The sequence below is a fragment of the Lytechinus pictus genome, chromosome 12 (assembly GCF_037042905.1).
Source record: "Lytechinus pictus isolate F3 Inbred chromosome 12, Lp3.0, whole genome shotgun sequence".
Classification (NCBI taxonomy): domain Eukaryota; kingdom Metazoa; phylum Echinodermata; class Echinoidea; order Temnopleuroida; family Toxopneustidae; genus Lytechinus; species Lytechinus pictus.
In genome coordinates, this window is record NC_087256.1 from 22026966 (window position 1) to 22041299 (window position 14334).

The window sequence follows — 14334 nt, forward strand, 5'->3', positions numbered from 1 at the left end:
TTGAAAATCGTAAAAATGGAGAATCATATATCAAATCAAAGGAGAAAATAAGGAGAACACGATGGTGTACATCATTTATCATGGAGACCGATGGAACTCAGTTAATTGATAGTTTAAAGTTCCCTCTCTGAATGCTTCAAACACGCAGAATTACGTCCGCGAAATTGGGGATTTTTTATGACGTCACTTTCTGTACGAGAGGCGTGATTGGCTCTCCCACGTGAAGCTCCACTTGCAAGCAAAACCTGTTGCGAGGGTACGTTTTCTCCACATTGTCACTGAATACTTCGATCACGAAATGAAAGAAAACCCAGAATTTTATCTAGATATGGATTTTCAAATTGATGATTTTGAAGATGAAGAGAATGATGATGAAGTGAACAACAAAATGACGTAGTTGGGGGTAAATTGGGGGAATCGATGATGAGGGGTCGGACAATTCAACTTGCAACACGATCACATGCCGATTCGCTACCAACTCATGCAGCTGCTAAGTGCTAGCTACACCGCGCGTGCCAAATTGAATTCACGAAAATGACTAACCACACTGTCCAGACAGAGTCTCTTACTTCTGTGACTATGAAGAAGGAAAATAATGATAAAACTGTACTTACAAATAAGTGAATGTAATCCGAACCTGAAGGCAAATCAACTCAACGAATAGCAGCAGACGATATGCACCGATGATAAACTTCATGTGGCTGGGATAGATTGTCACTCGTTCTGTTAGATGTAATTTTTATCTCATTAATTTGACAAAATTACGAAACTCGGGGAATTATTTATCTATATAAAAATATAGTAACATCTCGTATAATTTTTAAATTACGATAAAACGTTTTTTGAAGGAAAACGTTGAGGTAAATTAAAATTAGATGTAAAAGATCCCCAACATGCGTAGCTTGATTGAGAGCTGTGCAACACGTGCATAGATCTACTCTCTCAGCCAAGGCGAGCAAGCAATACGGCATGTTTGTGATTTTGATTACGATCACATATACGAGTTTTTAAAAGGTTTTATCGTAATTTAAAAAATAATACGAGATGTAACTATATTTTTATATAGATAAATAATTCCCCGAGTTTCGTAATTTGTCAAATTAATGAGATAAAAATTACATCTAACAGAACGAGTGACAATCTATCCCAGCCACATGAAGTTTATCGTCGGTGCATATCGTCTGCTGCTATTCGTTGAGTTGCCTTCAGGTTCGGATTACATTCACTTGTTTGTAAGTACAGTTTTATCATTATTTTCCTTCTTCATAGTCACAGAGGTAAGAGACTCTGTCTGGACAGTGTGGTAATTCATTTTCATGAATTCAATTTGGCCCGCGCGGTGTAGCTAGCACTTAGCAGCTGCATGAGTTAGGTAGCGAATCGGCATGTGATCGTGTTGCAAGTTGAATTGTCCGACTCATCATCATCGGCGTAATTCCCCCAATTTACCTCCAACTACGTCACTTTTTTTGTTCATTTCATCATCATTCTCTTCATCTTCAAAATCATCAATTTGAAAATCCAAATCTAGATAAAATTCTGGGTTTTCTTTCATTTCGTGATCGAAGTATTCAGTGACAGTGTGGAGAAAACGTACCCTCGCAACAGGTTTTGCATGCAAGTGGAGCTTCACGTGGGAGAGCCAATCACGCATCTCGTACAGAAAGTGACGTCATCAAATTCAAGTCAATTCAGAGACCGATGCGAGGCATATTTCGGAGAGGCATTTTGAGCGTTTTTTAATCGGCGATTTTCACCTTATGTATTATTTTCGTTATTTTTGAATGACCCACTGATAATCCCCACATCATTATCTTTCCATTGACATATAATAAGACCACATTCATAATCAATATAGTTCTCCTTTATACCAGTAAGAGTAAAGTAATATTGTTTGGAACACGTAAGAATATTTACCTCAAAACAAATTATGATTAAATATAATTCTTAAGTTATTGAGCAGGTTAATAACTTTAAGTATCTTGGAATTATCTTTGATAACTTACTCAAATTTATAATGAACACATTGATAAAAACTTGTACGGAAATCTCAAGGACCATTGGATTTATACGGCAAATTAAACAATACTTGCCAGATAAAGTCCTAACTATACTTTATAATGGCCTCATTCTCCCACATATTGACTATGGTTTGGTAATATAGGGCAAATCTTCACAATTCTTAATAAAAAATTACGACGCTTAAAAAAATATAGATGCTCGCCTAATTCTAAATGCTGACTTTCTAACTCCTCACACTATTCTACTTGAACAATTAAAATGGCAGTCTGTTTCTCACAGAGTCAATTATCAATTTTGTTTATACATGTTTAAGGTTATAAATAAACTTGCCCCAGAATATCTTTTGAATCTAATATCATTTCGTTATCCCCATATACTAATCAGATACGCCTTAATGTCCCTTGTACTTATTCCCAAACCCAAAACTGAAATCATGAAAAAGTCCTTTCAATATCATGGTCCGTTCCTTTGGAATAAGCTTCCCTCTAATCTTAAAAATTAAACATCCCTTCAAGTATTCAAAACTAAATGTAATTTCTTTCCGCTGATGCTTTAGTTCAGACCCAACTATGTATATGTATATGTTCTTTCTATCGACGCAGGGCCTCTTTGTAAATCAGTCCTATAACTGAAAGGGCTACCCTGCGTAAATAAAACTGAAATAATAAATAAAATGATAATAAATGATTTTGTCGACACACTGGCTACCTTCTCTTTCTTTCCGCAAATTGTAAAACCAACAAGAATTACTCACACCTCAACGACTGTATTAGATATTATCAGTAATGTTCCCGAAAGAATTATTAAATCAGGTATTCTCACAGTCGATATTAGCGACCATCTTCCTCCTTTTACCATTCTCGATAAAAGCGTTGAAACTAATTCTGTGAACTCCCATCAACATAAATATCGAAAGTATGACATTCCGAGCTTTAATATATTTTGTGCTAAATTGCAGGAATCTATGTGGTCGTTTTTAATAAGCAACTTGACTTACCTTTGCATGTATATGATGGTTGTTTTCCTTTAATTACAAAAAAAAAAATCCTTGCAAAAGGAATAAACCAGGTTCACAAAATCATTGAAGGGTATGTGTAAGAGGAAGTATAATTTATATAAAAATTACGTAAAAAAACCCTCCGACTTTAATCAAAGATATTATAAGACATATAGGAATAGTGGTAACAATGAATTTCGAAGTGCAAAACGCAAGCACTATAATGATAAGTTTAAGAGCTTAAAAAATGATCCAAAAGCAACATGGAAAGTTATCAATGAAATACGAAATAGGAATAAAAAACGTTGCGATATTACTAATTTAAATTGCGATGGAAATCAAACTTATGATACAGCTTCAAGAAAACATTGACCATTTATCTAATCATTTACAATATTTGAATGGAAATTATTTAAACCCTATGTTCTTTAACCCTGTGACAGAAAGTGAAATTCTGATGATAGTATCTAAACTTCAGCAAAAAATGAGTCAAGGGTCTGATGGGTTTCATACTACATTAATTAAATCAACTATACAGTGCGTCCCACAAAAAACGAAACCGAGATTTAACGATGATTTATCATAACTTAATTACAAATACAATAGACAATTGACCTACCATCGTAAAGCTTAGAATCTCCTCTTTCATCTGAAATTACTTAGATTATTCCTTATTCACGCATGAGTGAGCAAAAACAATTTGACGAAAGGATACCAAAAACTCATTTGGCGAGGGGTATCTGAATTTCAAAAAGAAAATCACATTTCTAAAGAGTTCAATTTCCGCTCTTTTATTTGATACCTTAATCATAGAAAATGGTCAAGAAGTAAAAAAGTTATGTTCCCTCGAAACAATGCTTGTATTTCCATAATTTCATAAAATAAACGTGTTTTCACCGGTTTCCCACAGAATTATCGCACGGTTAACAAAAGACTTAATGCATGGCTGATCGAGTGACTCGGAAAGCTAGCCTGTAAAACCTTCATCTTATGAAATTATTGAAATTCAAGCTTTATTTCAAATAAGCAGAACTTCGTTATTTCTTGACCATTTTCTGTAATTGAGGTATCAAATTAAAGAGCAGATATTGATTTTTTTTTTAAATGTGGTTTTCTTTTGAAACCCAGATACAGCCCGCCAAGTGACTTTTTGGTACCCCCTCTTCAAATTGTTTTTGCTCACTCATGCGTGAATGAGAAACAATTTAAGTAATTGCAGATGAAAGAGGAGATTCTAAGCTTTAAAATGGTAGGTCATTTGTCTATTGTATTTGTGATTAAGTTATGATAAATCATCGATAAATCTCGGTTTCGTTTTTTGTGGGACGCACTGTATATTATATCAATGACCGCAAAAGTTATACCCGTCTTTAAAAACGGGAATAAGGATAATGTTACAAACCATTGTCCCATTCTGTATTAAGTGTGTTCAGTAATATATTTGAAAAGGTTGTATGTGAAATTAATGCCATTTGTAAAAAAAGAAAATATATTATCATCAAAACAATACGGCTTCAGACAAGGCTACGACACCAATTTGGCTTTTATCGAATTAGTTGATAAACTAGTAAAAACATTTGAGCAGAAGAAAATAACTATTGGAATATTCATTGATTTGTCGCAATCATTCGACTGTATGGACCATATCATTATAACATATATAACACGTATAACATGTATAAGGGGACTCGTTCTAGAATTGTTACAAACAATATGTTACCACTGCAAACATAAATTCCTTTCTTAAATGTATCTACCGGTGTTCCTCAAGGGGCTATACCTGGGCATGTACTATTTCTTATCTATATCAATGACCTTCAAAATATAAGTTCTAACACGTCAGCAATTCAATTTGCAGACGACACTAGTATTTTCTTATCTGGGAATAATGTTGAGTATATGAAACAAGGACTACAAAATGAGATGAAAATTTACGAAGAATGGTTCAGCTGCAATAAGCTACAAATAAACGCAAAGAACACATAATGTTATCTTCCAAACGAAAGGCAAATCAACTGATTTTGATTTTAACTTAAAGATAAATAATATTGAGATAAAAATAATAATGTTAAATACCTCGGTATAATAATAGATTCACAACTCTCTTGGAAAGATCATATCAATTATATATCAGCGAAAATATCAACATTTATTGGAGCTTTATACAGAGTTAGGGAGCTACTCCCATTAAGAATTTTAGTTAGTCTATGCTATTCAATGATTTTTTTCCCACCTCACCTATGGGGAAATTTGTCATAAGTACTCATCTGAAAATAATTTTTTTTTCACTCCAAAAGCGTGCGATTCGTATCATGACCAACTCTCATTAATCATGTTAATACGCCCATACCGAACCTCTATTTAAAAAGTTAAATATCTTCCCATTAAAGATCCTACACGAATTCCGAATGTCAACTTTTATGTATTCCGTCATTAACAACCTACTCCCTTTACAAAACAGAGAGTACTTCCTATATAAGTATGACATAATAAATACAATTGCAGAAAGTCCAAAGATCTATGTATTCCACTACTCAGATATGAAGCATCAAGAGCTAGTTTATGTTACCAAAGGCCATTTTTTTGGAATGGCCTTCCTAAAGACTTAAAACAATCCTTATCACTCAATCAATTTAAAAGAAAACTAAAACAAGCTCTCCTTGATACAGGGTCTTGACCGTGTTCTATTTTCCGAATCAATTTTTTTATTACCCCTTTCCGTGCCTGCCGCCTGTCACACCTATATGTTTTGTTTCAGTTTTATTTTGCTGTATAACCCCCGTGTCGTTTAGGTTTACCAATTGTTTTGTTGCTATTGCTGTTACTATTCTCTATTATAAGGTTATCTTGAGGTAATTAGACGGACAGACCTCAATAGGTCAATGGCCTCCTGTCTGCCCGTCACATCCGCCTCATAATAGTTTTGCCATGCTTTGTTTTCATTTGTTTTCTGTTTAATGTTTTGTATATTATTTCAAAATGTTGTTTGTTATTTTTAAGAGATGTGAAAAAAAATTGAATTGAATAGAATTGAAGTATAAAGCACCAATTGCCTCATTAGAAAACGTAATCTTTAAACTACGGTATGTCCATTTCCTTTAAAATGAATGATAAGGAGATAAATTACGATGTTGAGAGCCAAGAGTACTTGAGTGGATCCCAGAAACATGAAAACTACGTGGAAGGAGTCTGTTTCATTGTAGATAACACCTGCAAGAAGCGGAAAAAGTCAAATGTATCAATTACACAAAATATATATTTTTCTATTAATAACCACCATTTTTCAAAACTAAAATCATACCACATGCACGCGTGTCGTTTTGTGGGTTTGCAAATTGTTATCTACATGATCTAGCAGTCAAGAGACAAATTATCATACAAAAATATTGTAGTATCAAACACACATTAGACCAATGAAAACTCTTATGAATTTGAGAACCTTTATTAGCCCGTATTTGGACCTTTTAAGGTTCTAAAGATTATTCAAAGAAACACGTTCAAAACAGTCCTAAAGAACAGTTTTTTTTGTCGCTGTTGTCGTTCTACAATGAATCCTTCAAGCCTCTTCATAAAACCTATATGGGGTTCTCCACTGTGTAAACAACTCCATAGGTTGTACAAAGAGCACTATACAAATTGGTAGGGTTCTTCATACCATCAAGGACCACATAGGTAGTACAAAAAAATCTTACAGGATTCCTTGCAGAAACAAATGACTGTTTCGAACCACCTTTTTACATCTTTGAAGAACCATAAAAGGTTCCAAATACTGGACAATTCAAGAAAGGTTATAGTCAGCACAGTTTTTTTCTCTAAGAGTGCAATTGCACAGGAAGGAACAGGTTAACTGCTTTAATCTCCCACTGATTTGCATTGTGCTATCTCACGAAAAAAAATGCATCGGAACTCATTAATGAGGTATCAAAATGCTTTTCAGAGTAACCCTACCTGCCAAAAAACAACCTGCGATCCCTCCTATTCCAGAAGACAAAGCGGCATACCCACAACCACGAACGAAGGTGTGTGAAGAAGTCGTCACCTTGCACATGGAAGCCCGACCGGTGGAGTTGATGAACATGGTACAACCTTGCACAAAAGCAGTTACACATAACAAGCTGTAGGAAGTGCACCAGGGATCTATCAAGAACGTTGCCGCAGCCACAACGCTACTGATGAGGCAGATGACAAAGAGGTCAAGACCGAAGTATATTAATATCGCCAGGGACATCCGACCAAGTAAAGCACCGGCCCCTCCGATTGAGGACAGGAGAGCTGCCTCTGAGCTACCGATTCCTTGCCACTCGGCGTGTGGCACAAGAAAGAGCATCCAGGAATACGCACAGACATGGTTCATACAATGCAGCGGCAAAAGCAGAGTAAACAATGGTTCCTGTACAAATATAGAGTTTACAAAGAATCTTTTGATGGAAGTGCGTTGGCTAAATTCTCCTTCTCCTTTGTCTAAAACAATTTTGTCTCTGGCAGACAGTTCAGTTTGATGACTAAGAAGTTGACAATTTTCATCCATGTCATCATTTGCAGAATAACCTGCATATGATTCTGAAGACCTTGTGTGATCTAGTAATTCCTCCTGCATTAAATCCTTTCCATCAAGGCATTTTTCTTGTATGTTTTTTGCTTCGTATAGCTGTTTTTCTAAATTGAACGGTGTGGTCTTGCCACCGTCCGAGCAACAAGATTCGGTTGCATTAGGGTTAGATTTAACGATTTCCTCTGGGTCTCCACCCGTTTTACCTCCTTTGGAGTCTCCGCGTCCTTCAATCACCTCCCTCCTTTCCATTTGAACCGAGTTTGATTGTGAAACCATTGTTGCACCTTCATGGCCATTCCATCGGCTTCCAGGCTCCTTCCGGTATTCGAGCTTATCGGGCACTTTGCACTTATCCTTAGATGGAGGTTGCCTAAGAGTGGCACTTCCGGCTAAAAGATGTGAGAAGATGGCACTGAAGATTAACATAGCCCCACTGTACCCGTACGCTTGTCTGCATTGATCCAAGAGAAAGGGAATAAAGAGAACTCCTACAGAACTACCAACCTCCGTCACAGTATTCAATAGGATGAAACTCATTGGAAAGTACTCGTCCAACATCACATAGCTCGCCATGTAGCCCATTGATAAACCAATTCCTATAGTATGAGACATACAAACAGTATACGAAGGGAAATTAACTTTTGCATATGGTTTCGGATAGTGACAATGTAACTTAAAAAGAAAACTGTTGTGTGTGGTGGCTCGGTGGTAGAGCGCCTGCCTAAACTCTTAAAACAAATCAGTCAAATTGACTAGACAAGTAGTCAGCTGAGTGCAACTGATATGCTAGTCAAATTTCTGACATGTATTCTGGTTAGAAATAATTCTGTTCTAGTAAAATACGACTAGAAAATAGTCAAATATGACTAAAATAACAGTTGCACCCAGCTGACCCTATCAATTAGTCTTTTTTTTACTGATATGTTTACTGATATGTAATGAACGGGAAGTCGTGGGTTCGATTCCATTCCGAGTTATGCCAAAAACTTTAAGAATGGGACATTTTGCCTTCATGTCAGGCGCTCGAGATATAGAATGGAGAAGGGTAATAATAGCATTATGTTATGCATTCTGTGTGGGGGCGTCGTGGTCTAGTGGTTAAGAAGGACGTAGGTTAAAGCCATGGCGTGTTTTCCTTCAGCAAGAAATTTATCCACATTGTGCTGCACTCAACCCAGGTGAGGCAAATGGGTACCGGCAGGAAGTGATTCCTCAAAAAGCTGTGCGCACCAGAATCGCTAGACTAGCTTAGGCAGGGTAATATATGAGCGCCTTGAGCACCTAGCAGGGTGGATACGTGCGTTACAAAAATCCTATATTATTTTTATGCAGGGCCCGCTAGGAGAATGGTTCATAAGAACTGAAGTGGCTACCCTGGGGTACATAAAAACTATCATTATTGAAAAAAAATGTATATAAATATTTTTCATTTTAGTGTTCATGTCCATTGCACAATACTCATTTCAGCCTTCCGGTCCTTACATAAGTCCGTGAATTAAACGCAGAACGTTTTTTTTTAGATTGGGCGGCTGACCCTATCTCAATCAGAGGCCATTTTTATGACACGTTTGCTGAAAAATGTGCATGGTAATGTACCCTCAGTTCACCAGAGCCCCAAAACGAAGATCATTATCATTTTGTTCCTTAAACATTCACTTGGTTTTAGGCTTCTTCACATTTCTGCATTATTCTTTATTGCCAATTTACAAGCATATTGCTAACAGTCTTCTAAAAAATTCTTACCAAGCACGGTCAGGTATATTCCAAACAGAACACAAGAGCTTGTTAGACTGCTCAGTATAAGGGCGCAGAAACCGCAAGTCATTCCAAGAAGTGAAATTAGGCGTGGGCTTCCTCCGTAGTCCGAAAGAATAGGAGCAATGACAGGACCTGAAGTTTGGAAAAGACAGGTTGTTCATAAGAGCATATTGACATCAGTACAACAGTTTCTTATTTTTAACTTTTTACTTCTTCTTACTGTCCTTCATCTTCTAATTTTTCTTCAACATGTTGTTCTTCTTCTCAATCATCCATTCTTCATCTCTGCGTTGCATATAATACTGTACTCTCTTATGTTCCTGTTTCTGCTATTGCTTGTATAACATTAAATTTTGATATATTGTGTAAGTGATAACGTTGTTGTAGTATAAGTAGTAGTAGTAGAAGTAGAAGTAGAAGTAATGGTGGTTGCAGTAGTAGTAGTAGTAGTAGTAGAAGTAGTAGTAGTAGTAGGATAAGTAGAAATAGGTGTACCAGCAGAAGCTTTATTATTATTATTATTATTAGTAGTAGTAGTAGTAGTAGTAGTAGTAGTGGCATAGCATCAGTATAAGTAATATCATCAGGAGCGGTAGTAGTAGTAGTAGTAATTTTAGTAGAAGGGTAGTAGAAGTAGCAGTAGTAGTAGTAGTAGTAGTGGTAGTAGTGGTAGTAGTAGTAGTGGTGGTGGTATTAGTAGTAGTATAGTTGGTGGTGGTGTTGATGGTTGTGTTAAGAAAAAAAAATTGTAATGAAGATTCCTTTCATTCAGTTAGTAATTCATAAACTTACGAATTTGATGACAGAAATTGTTATACCATTGAGGTAGAATACAAAGTATAGATTTCTCTTGTAAATCTTGCGACAAAATTTAATTTAATTGTATGTGATAGTATATTTTTGCGCCCTACTTTATTAAAACATAATTTTGAGATCTCCAGAGAACGTCTATTTTCTTCTATTTATTTAAGTTACTATTTAAAGAAAAATAATATTATTTGACTTAATGATATATCTTTACAGTCATGAAAGTGTAAGGAAAATGCAAAGAAACAGCGATTCCTAAATTGTTTAATATATCCATACAAGTTTGTATAAAATTCTTTAAAAATTGAAACATTCCTCAACAACTTGACAATGGTTGATTGAATGAATGATTGCTCAGTCGACTAATTGATTGATTGATTTGTTGGTTGGTTGGTTTGTTGATTGATTGACTGGTTAGTAGATTGATTGATCGGTTGGTTGATTGATTAATTAGTTGATTGATTGGTAAGTCTTTTAGTTGATTAGTAATGATAATAATAACAATTGGCATTTACATAGCGCTTTATCAATCTACGACTGTTCAAAGCGCTTCACAATATTACCCGGTCACTGGGTTTATAGCATTTCAAGCAGCCTGTTAGGCGCACACTTGCTAAACCAATCACAATGGCGGTTGTTTCCTACCGGTACCCAATTAGCACCTGGGTGAGAGTCAGAGTGGCAAAGTGTGGATTGGCGCCTTGCCAAAGGGCGCTTGGCCAAAGTGGAGAAAATACCTAATAGACCGGGGGCTGGGATAATTTATTCAGCTGATCGGGTACATAAGGTTTGATGGTCCCATCATGTTGGCATGACAGTGGTCAAGAAAATGTGTTGCTGCCGGGACATATCCTGTACGGAAGACCCAGAGGATCCCATTTTTGTCGGCCATCTTTAATTTTTCATGAAAATCAATCATTTTCATATTTTATGCCAAAATTTCCATGTTTTTGATCAAAAATTTGCATGTGCATTTCCAAGTGATTTTAAGAAAATAAGTTGTTATACCTAAACGAAGCATCATTTGCCATATTTCAAGCAGCCTGTTAGGCGCACACTTGCTAAACCAACCGCAATGACGGTTTTTTCCTAGCGGTACCCAATTAGCACCTGGGTGAGAGTCCGAGTGGCAAAGTGTGGATTGGCGCCTTGCCAAAGGGCGCTAGGCCATGATGGGAATCGAACACATGACCCTCTGATAACAAGGCGAGGGTCAGAACCGCTACACCAAGGCATTTGATTTAATTCTTTGCTTGAGTGATTGATTGGTTGATTGATTGATCGATTGATTTACTCACAGGCTATCAGCATGAGAGAGATAGGTATACTGCAAAGTAAACCAAGTACAGCCACATTTGTGTCAAAGAGCAAAATCATATCGTTGAGAAGAACTCCAAATGCTTTGCTGATGGATCCCACTATCAGGTGAAAGCCAAACTTGCTGATGAAAATCACAAATCTCCATTTTTCTGTGGAATCTGACTTCACGCCCGCCATCTTTCCTCGACCAAAATTTTTACAAATCATAAAAAGAATCGCGCCTAAAAAAGAGACGCATCTAGTAGAGTCATCATGCAAATGAACGACCTTTCAGCTTACAAGGCAGAACTATATTATATCAAATAACAACATGACATCTCCAAAAGAAGTTCATGCTTACGATTGACTGGGCTTGATAGCGGCTCTTTTATGATTGTGCATGGGCCTATAGCTCTACAATCAGCCACTCCGCGTAAACACAATACGCTTTGTATTGAGTTTCGCATTTTTTTTATGCAGCAGTGGAGAAAATACCTATTAGACCGGGGGCTGGGAGAGTTTATTCAGCTGATCGGGTACATACTAAAGGTTTGATGGTCCCATCATGTTGGCATGACAGTGGTCAAGAAAATGTGTTGCAGCCGGGTCATATCCTGTACGGAAGACCCAAAGGATCCCATTTTTGTCGGTCATCTTTGATTTTTCATGAAAATCAATCATTTTCATATTTTTATGCCAAAATTTCCATGTTTTTGGTCAAAAATTTGCATGTGCATTTCCAAGTGATTTTAAGAAAATAAGTTGTTATACCTAAACGAAGCATCATTTGCCACATTGAGGGCTCCAAAATGCAAGATATTTTAATAGTCAAGCTACGGATAAGGGTGTGGTACCTTCGACAGGCTCTTGCGGGACTATGCTTTAAGGTGCCCGAATGTAATTGCTCGCGACATGCAGAGCAATGCCTCCTCTTACTTTTCCAAGAGGTTTCATTGACATAAAAGTTGCTTTAATGTGTAGAAAACGCCTTTTGCCCTTATACCAAATTCAATTTCAAATAAACATTTATTTTTTCCCCTCCATTTCCTTACATTTTTACAATTCTTTACAGTCATGAAAGTGGAAGGAAAATGCAAAGAAACAGCGATTCCTAAATTGTTTAATATATCCATAAAAGTTTGTATAGAATTTTTTTAAAATCGAAACATTCCTCAATAACTTGACAATGGTTGATTTAATGATTGATTGCTCAGTCGACTAATTGATTGATTGATTTGTTGGTTGGTTTGTTGATTGGTTGGTTGATTGATTGATGAATTAGTTGATTGATTGTTTACTTGATTAGTAATAATAATAATAACAATTGGCATTCATATAGCGCTTTATCAATCTACGACTGTTCAAAGCGCTTCACAATATTACCCGGTCATTGGATTCATAGCATTTCAAGCAGCCTGTTAAGCGCACACTTGCTAAACCAACGTGGCAAAGTGTGGATTGGCGCCTTGCCAAAGGGCGCTTGGCCATGATGGGATTCGAACACACGACCCTCTGATTACAAGGCGAGAGATAGAACCGCTACACCAAGGCACTTGATTTAATTCTTTGCTTGAGTGATTGATTGGTTGATTGATTGATCGATTGATTTACTCACAGGCTATCAGCATGAGAGAGATAGGTATACTGCAAAGTAAACCAAGTACAGCCACATTTGTGTCAAAGAGCAAAATCATATCGTTGAGAAGAACTCCAAATGCTTTGCTGATGGATCCCACTATCAGGTGAAAGCCAAACTTGCTGATGAAAATCACAAATCTCCATTTTTCTGTGGAATCTGACTTCACGCCCGCCATCTTTCCTCGACCAAATTTTTTACAAATCATAAAAAGAATCGCGCCTAAAAAAGAGACGCATCTAGTAGAGTCATCATGCAAATGAACAACCTTTGGGCTTACAAGGCAGAACCATATTATATAAAATAACAACATGACATCTCCAAAAGCAGTTCATGCTTACGATTGACTGGGCTTGATAGCGGCTCTTTTATGATTGTGCATGGGCCTATAGCTCTACAATCAGCCAATCCGCGTAAACACAATACGCTTTGTATTGAGTTTCGCATTTTTTTATGCAGCAGTGAAGAAAATACCTATTAGACCGGGGGCTGGGAGCGTTTATTCAGCTGATCGGGTACATAAGGTTTGATGGTCCCATCATGTTGGCATGACAGTGGTCAAGAAAATGTGTTGCTGCCGGGTCATATCCTGTACGGAAGATCCAGAGGACCCCATTTTTGTAGGCCATCTTTGATTTTTCATGAAAATCAATCATTTTCATATTTTTATGCCAAAATTTTCATGTTTTGGGTCAAAAATTTGCATGTGCATTAATATTTTTCTGTTTTAATATCAACAACTAACGACTAATGCAAAATATCAGCATTCCACACGAAAGAGGGTGTATTAACGAGAACATTGACATGCTTCATGACAGTATTAATGTCTTAACTTGCTTAGATAAAGGGGAAAATACCTCCAGATGTATTCCCCGATATTGCGATAAAATGACACCAAAAAGCAATTTCCGTCACATAGTCACACTAGTGATACCGACGACAATCACTTGCTGGCATGCCTTTCAATAAGATACTTAATCGGTCTTGCCTCGCCTTTGTTGGTGTGATTAGCACGCATTAATCAATGAGCGTAGCGATAGAAAGGTGTATATTACATAATGGGTATGAGGGCAAAAAGCGTTTTCTACACATTAAAACAACTTTTATGTTAATGAAACCTCTTGGAAAAGTTAGAGGAGGCATTGCTTTGCGTGTCGCGAGCAATTACGTTCGGGCATCTTAAAGTTTAGTCCCGCAAGAGCCTGTCGAAGGTACTCCATCCTTATCCGTAGCTTGACTATTAAAATATCTTGCTTTTGGAAC

The 14334-nt window shown here is 36.7% G+C and overlaps 1 protein-coding gene across 1 annotated transcript; it reads right to left on the reverse strand.

Annotated features, from left to right (window-relative positions):
- Positions 1-4433: 4433 nt before the first annotated feature.
- Positions 4434-11759, reverse strand: LOC129273033 (uncharacterized). The gene is made up of 4 exons (XM_054910093.2): positions 11435-11759; positions 9315-9461; positions 6968-8167; positions 4434-6229 (listed from the first exon to the last, which is right to left on the reverse strand). The coding sequence occupies exons 1-4, from the start codon at positions 11661-11663 to the stop codon at positions 6093-6095; spliced, it is 1713 nt and encodes a 570-aa protein (XP_054766068.2). The 5' UTR covers positions 11664-11759; the 3' UTR covers positions 4434-6092.
- Between the last annotated feature and the right edge of the window lie 2575 nt (positions 11760-14334).

What these genes read in the sequence shown, in the direction of transcription:
- LOC129273033 (XM_054910093.2), bottom strand. Translation starts at nt 11,663, where the DNA reads ATGATTTGTAAAAATTTTGGTCGAGGAAAGATGGCGGGCGTGAAGTCA. An exon ending in CTCTCTCATGCTGATAGCCT is followed by an intron (nt 9,462 to 11,434) that starts GTGAGTAAATCA and finishes TCCAAACTTCAG; the next exon opens with GTCCTGTCATTGCTCCTATT. An exon ending in CGCAGGTTGTTTTTTGGCAG is followed by an intron (nt 6,230 to 6,967) that starts GTAGGGTTACTC and finishes CGCTTCTTGCAG; the next exon opens with GTGTTATCTACAATGAAACA.